Raw genomic sequence first — 6029 nt, 5'->3', positions numbered from 1 at the left:
CCATACGATAGTGTGCGGTATGTTGAGCGCTTTACCACATTAGAATTTCGTTAGTTATTATTATTTTTTCTAACGCAAATGAAACTTTACACATATAACTAGGCGACATCCTGTTTAAAAAATGTCATGGTTATAATTCCTTCATAAGACTTCTCAATTACATAACGTGGATGGAATCAGTATCTGATAAACTAGGAAGACCCTTAAAACATGTTGTCATTATTAATTATGCGTAGACAACATTCATGTATAGCTACGATTGATACGATTATTAGCTTAATAAAAACATTTTTTTTATTAAGAAGTAACTAGATTAATAGTTAAAGGTAATTAATCAGTCCCTGTCATCAATTATGATAAAACACACGTCATACTCGTGTCACGGTATCATCATTATCAAATCAACTTCATCATATGTCATTAAATGGTCAAAAAGAGGAAGTCACGAGAAGTGCATACAGCTTCTTCATAACAACTTTCTGACATGTGTTTGATGAAAACTTTTTGAGATTTGTTATACTTGAAACTACTAGTCTAAATTACTGTTTGGATATACCAGCTGTAAACAAAGTCAACAGTAGAAAATGATTTATCTATAATTCTTTTAGCAGGGAGTCTTGAACTGAGGTTATATATTGAAACGATTTTTTTGGTGTGGATAAGTTATACATCTTTTTGAGATAGCATTACAGTACACTCGTGGTAAGTGGGACACTTAGGGACTCTGAAAATTCGAGCTAATTAGCGAATATCTCACTTAGTCGATTCTTTCTCTAACTGGAACTTTTTCAAAAAAGCTTAAAATGTCCCACTTATTAAGATTTTTTTTACAAGTGGAAGATAACATTTAATTTTCGACTTTTTGCAGAGAATGACATTACATTTATTTACTAGCATAGAAGACCAGTGTCGCCCCGGGTGTAACAGTACATGTCAATTGAATTGTTTTTTTAAACCGTTTTTCACACGTTTTGACTTTATATTAGGTGGTGGTTAGTATGCATGTGCAAAATATGAAAAACACAATAGGTTAACCGCCATAACCATTAAATGCACATTTACCTTGCTAAAAAAATTAATAATTACGTTATTGAATTGAGATATGGGCTTGGTAATAAGACTCACTATTTTCTTTTTGTTTGTGTCAGCAAATTATATACGATAATATATTTGTTATAGTATCTTGTACAGGTATCTTAACATTACTTAATCTCTATGTTAAAATTATAAAGCTAATATAAGGCATATAACTTTCTTGAATTTAATACACGGGGATAAATTCGTTTTAGAAAATATTAAACCCCAGTAGATGTTGTACGGATATCTACTGGATCGTTGGTATAACGATGTATGTGTGAGAGTCTAGAGAACGAGATTATATTTTTAAAAAAAGTTACTTTAAATTATTGTTTCCGAACTTCTGATTTGCTCATGTGATCACGCGGAACATGGACATACGACTTTTTGTGCGCGGACAAATGTTCCGACCGCGTTATCAATCCGAGACTTTTTCGATATTGCCATTAACAACGGCGATGTTTCGTAACGCAGTTAAATTATCTGATGTAGTTGAATGGAATCGTTTACAACACAGATAGTTGAGTGCCACATCCCTCAATGGTTTGTTAAGAAATACGTAAATTAATGGATCAATAATAAAACCGCAAATCAATAAAGTACCTCTGATTTTAAAGATAAATTCGGTATCTATGTTGTCTTTGTTACATTTCAATACGCACCATGTAGTGATGCATTTCGGGATGGACGAAAATATGATGAAAGTAAAAACAAGTAAAAACGGTACGATAAATTGTTTAGCGTTTGTTATTGACTCTCCATTTCTTACATTTTGTTGAAAATTTCTTCTTCTTCGCTTTAAATGCAAACCAATGATCGAATAGACCACCACAGCTATCAAAACATAAACTCCATTTGTAATTGTCACAGCGTAGGAATATTGATGTAAGTCAATATCTTCAACAATAATTACTAGAAATGCTGTAAGTCCACTTATAATCCAAGCTGCAATTGTAAATTTCACCAAGCGTTGTTTTGTGACAATATAACCATATTTTATGTGCAAAGAAATGCAAAGAAAACGATCTGTTATGATTAAAAACATAGCAAAAAGCAACGCAAGATTTCCTGCTGAGTGTAGGTAAGTGAATATTTGATGCCATAACTTCCATCTACTAACATATGGGTGCATATATACTATTTCATTATAAATTCCAAACATCAAAAGAAGAATTTCTGTTACACTCAAGTTTATCAGTAATACTTTCTGATTTTTATTTTGTTTTTTGTGTTTACACAAGGAAAATAGTGCTAAAAGGTGTAAACACAACGCCAAGAAAATTAGAACAAGCAAGAAATAACTAACCAGTACCATTTTAAGGGCACTCTGAATACGCAATGTTCGTTACGTTCGTGCACATGATAAAAATAAAATAAAAAATCTCATATTAATACACAAATGTGTTGTATGTTTTTACATGGAGGTATAAAGGAATTGGCCAATGAAAATTTGTTTTTAAACAATCGAACTTACTTCCCGTGGCAAATTTAGAGATAGTGCGTTTTCTTTGAATGCAGCACCTGTTCTTCCATCACGCATGAGTTCAATAACTCTAAAGAAAATGTATTTTCTCTTCTTTTACATCTCCACGGTTTTTATATACATATCTTCATAGGTGACTATAAGTAACTGAAGTATTGATTTAATTGAGTATGAAACTAATTCATTTTTATTTTTCTAAATTTTCACAATTTTGTGAATATGTCTTATGTGTTGGATAATACGTTCGGTTTTAAACACAGATAACAACTTAAATTGTGTACTATTTAGTTAAAAAAAAATGAATATAGCCGAACCCTGAAGAGTAATATGGTGTAGCGGAAAAAACAATTGATTTGTATATATATATATATATATTTATATATATATATATATATATATATATATATATATATATATATATATATATATATATATATATATATATATATATATATATATATATATATATATATATATATATATATATATATATATATATATATATATATATATATATATATATATATATATATATATATATATATATATATATATATATATATATATATATATATATATATATATATATATATATATATATATATATATATATATATATATATATATATATATATATATATATATATATATATATATATATATATATATATATATATATATATATATATATATATATATATATATATATATATATAGTAAATTTAACCGCCAAAATGAACGCCAATCTGAAACGATGTCATTTGATTGGTTCACAGTAAGGTTCCGCAAACATATAATGCACCTTCAACGGGAAAAACCTTGCACAAAGTTCTTCAAAATGGTTATATTTTATTGTGAAACCAAACAATACAGTGAATTCTGTGCCAGTTTTAAAAAAACCCGAGCTCCAAGACCGATGACGTACTTGTGATGTATGCTTTTCGTGACATTTGGACATTTCGTCAATATGTAAACATATCTTCTAACAACTGCCAGAAACGGCATTTTTTACATTGACTTTCCACTAATCGCTGCTCGGCTAAACTCCGCATGTTATATTGCACTACAACGCATATTTGAAGACATGCAATGCTTAAACGAGGCACGACACAAAGTTAGCTACTTAAGGAAACACTTCAGTTATGGTTGACCAACACATAACCGTTGTAAAGACAAATGGACTTTGCTCGGACGTCTAATCCAACGCGTTTGCGAACAGTTTATTTGAATCATCAGCTTCCATGAGATTTTGCTTTTTGAATAATTATCTCCTTCGATTAAACGCCGCACTAAAAACCTTAAGTTGTTGAGTGAGCGTCTCGTGACTCAATCGGGATTTATGGTACCTCCTGGGAAAACGAAAAAAATTATATGAACTTAAAAAATTATCTTTAGTTATTTTTTCTTTTATTTGAAAAAGATGTTGGACGGCTCTAGAAATCTAAGCCCTAGGCATTTCTTTACTGATGCTAACTATTTATGCTAGGTGCGAAAAGGTTTAGCTAGCTGTATTGTTTTCACATATTCATTTTTTGATAATTGGAATATATTTACAGGTGTATTGAAGCTTAGTTATTCTCATTATACTTTATACGAACAAATGTTTTTCAGGGTATAATTTTTGATGTCATAATTTTGCATGATTTATCTCGGAAACTAATAAAAATTTTCTAGGAAAAGAAATTTAAGTATTAAAAAATAATACAAAGTTTCTATTAAAGCTCACTCTTATGGTTTTTCCGCTAAAGGTGAAGCTTTTAAATTTATTGTTATTAAACAAAAAACAGTATGTCCAATTTTATCTGTTATTATCTATTATCTGTTGTGTCGACAGCTATCTGTTCAAAATAAATGCGGAAAGGTATTAATTTTCTTTGATCGTGTTGCAAAATCTTCTTAAACACTATTGTTTGGTAGCAAAGAAGTTGAATCGCCTTTGCAACTATAAATTAACAAAAGCTCAATTTCTGGTTAATAATGCATTCCCTTTAAAAGAACTTTTTTTACAACGCGACAAAACTCTTGAAAAGATACACCATCCTTTTGAGGATTTTTGTATCTCAAATACAATCTAAATAAAAGTTGAATTGAATAAAAAGTGCCATATGATAATTTCTTTATTCACTATTTTTCAATATTTTAATAGATTCTTTTTAAACTTCAGATTCGTCATGTTTCTATTTCAGTAGCATATCTTCTTTAATCAGCTAACAAGAAATCCTAAAGTTTAAATTATCTGATGTTACGGCGCGACGTTAATAACACTATTTTAACGTCAATCTATATAATAATACGCCAGTTCCGTGTGTCTGTCTGTCACTTTTGCAAAGTGGATTACATTCTTTAAAATTTTCTTTAACAAATTCTATAAAACATCGCCTATAAAATTGTTCTGTAATTTACCAAACTTTACCGATAAAATAGTATTGACGTCAAAGGAAAGTTAATTAAGATTAGTGAAGCCATTACAATGCACTTAAAACTTTGAGGCCAAATAACTTGGAAACGAGGTGGTGACGTCAATGTTTTTTCACCGCGTGGGCAACTAGGGACAACCTGGGACCAATTTGGGTAAGTTTTCCAAACCTGGGTTCCCGAATCCGTTTCGGAATGGACGGGTTAATGACGTCATCAAAAAACTTTTAAACCCTAATATCTCCGCATCCGTCTGTCAAAAGTACAAGATCCTATACATTTTCTTAATCGGCGTTTCAAGATCTATACGATGAAGGCAATAGGTGTAGAAATTTCTAAAAAATTTTTTTGATTTTTGGACAGGCCATTCCTGACGTCAGCAAAATTTTTAAATCCTTTTATCTCAATAACCGCTCATCAAAACCACACGAACATATACATTTTCTTGATCAGCAATTTAAGCTCGACACAATAGAGGAAACGTGAAAACAAAGTTCTAATTTTTTTTTCTGGATGGGTTGCTGACGTCATCAAAATTTTTATTCTGCCTCAGTGGATTTCTCCACGGGCCTTATCGGCTAGTCTATATAATAATAAGCCAGTTCCGTGTGTCTGTAACAGGCAAAGTTGATATCGTCATTTTCCTTTGATGTCGCCGAAAAAAATCTTTGATGTTGCCGAAAAAAATATGTCTTCTTTGTCGTGAAAAGCCGCGAGTTTTGTGTGGTTTGTTAAATAAAGTTCTAGCACAAAGTAACGGAAATTGTGTTTGCAAAAAAGATGGCTGTCCTTTTTAAGCATTTGTCTTCTCTTGCCTTCAAAATAAATCTTTACAAAAGCATTTAAAAAGGGGCATGAAAAGGGGCATGGTATACAAATGAAGTATAGAAAGGTTTCTGTAAGGTTTGTTTATGTTTTTTAAAGTTTTGATGATATTATTGATGCGAGACATGTTTGTTAGCTAGCATCAACCACACCCAACAACAACTAGCTAGGTAGCTAGGAATTTATAAATATGTAGCCATGTTCTTTATACCTAGCTAAGTCTCCAGTT

At 30.6% G+C, this 6029-nt stretch overlaps 1 protein-coding gene across 1 annotated transcript; it reads right to left on the bottom strand.

Moving 5' to 3' along the window:
• Nucleotides 1-1495: 1495 nt before the first annotated feature.
• LOC130621187 (melanocyte-stimulating hormone receptor-like) lies at nt 1496-3565 on the bottom strand. The gene is made up of 3 exons (XM_057436505.1): nt 3486-3565; nt 2552-2630; nt 1496-2404 (listed from the first exon to the last, which is right to left on the bottom strand). The coding sequence occupies exons 1-3, from the start codon at nt 3563-3565 to the stop codon at nt 1496-1498; spliced, it is 1068 nt and encodes a 355-aa protein (XP_057292488.1).
• Nucleotides 3566-6029: the final 2464 nt, after the last annotated feature.

The sequence above is a fragment of the Hydractinia symbiolongicarpus genome, chromosome 12, assembly GCF_029227915.1.
Source record: "Hydractinia symbiolongicarpus strain clone_291-10 chromosome 12, HSymV2.1, whole genome shotgun sequence".
NCBI classification, from domain to species: Eukaryota; Metazoa; Cnidaria; class Hydrozoa; order Anthoathecata; family Hydractiniidae; genus Hydractinia; species Hydractinia symbiolongicarpus.
The sequence above is the reverse complement of the archived record's forward strand: the minus strand, read 5'-3'. Positions and strand labels throughout refer to the sequence as shown.

Excerpts from the sequence above, each read along its gene's own strand:
- LOC130621187 (XM_057436505.1), bottom strand. The coding sequence starts at position 3,565 with ATGCCGTTTCTGGCAGTTGTTAGAAGATATGTTTACATATTGACGAAA. Across the intron at positions 2,631-3,485 it reads ACGAAAAGCATACATCACAA|AGTTATTGAACTCATGCGTG; the intron begins GTACGTCATCGG and ends CATTTTCTTTAG. Across the intron at positions 2,405-2,551 it reads CTCTAAATTTGCCACGGGAA|AGTGCCCTTAAAATGGTACT; the intron begins GTAAGTTCGATT and ends TTGCGTATTCAG.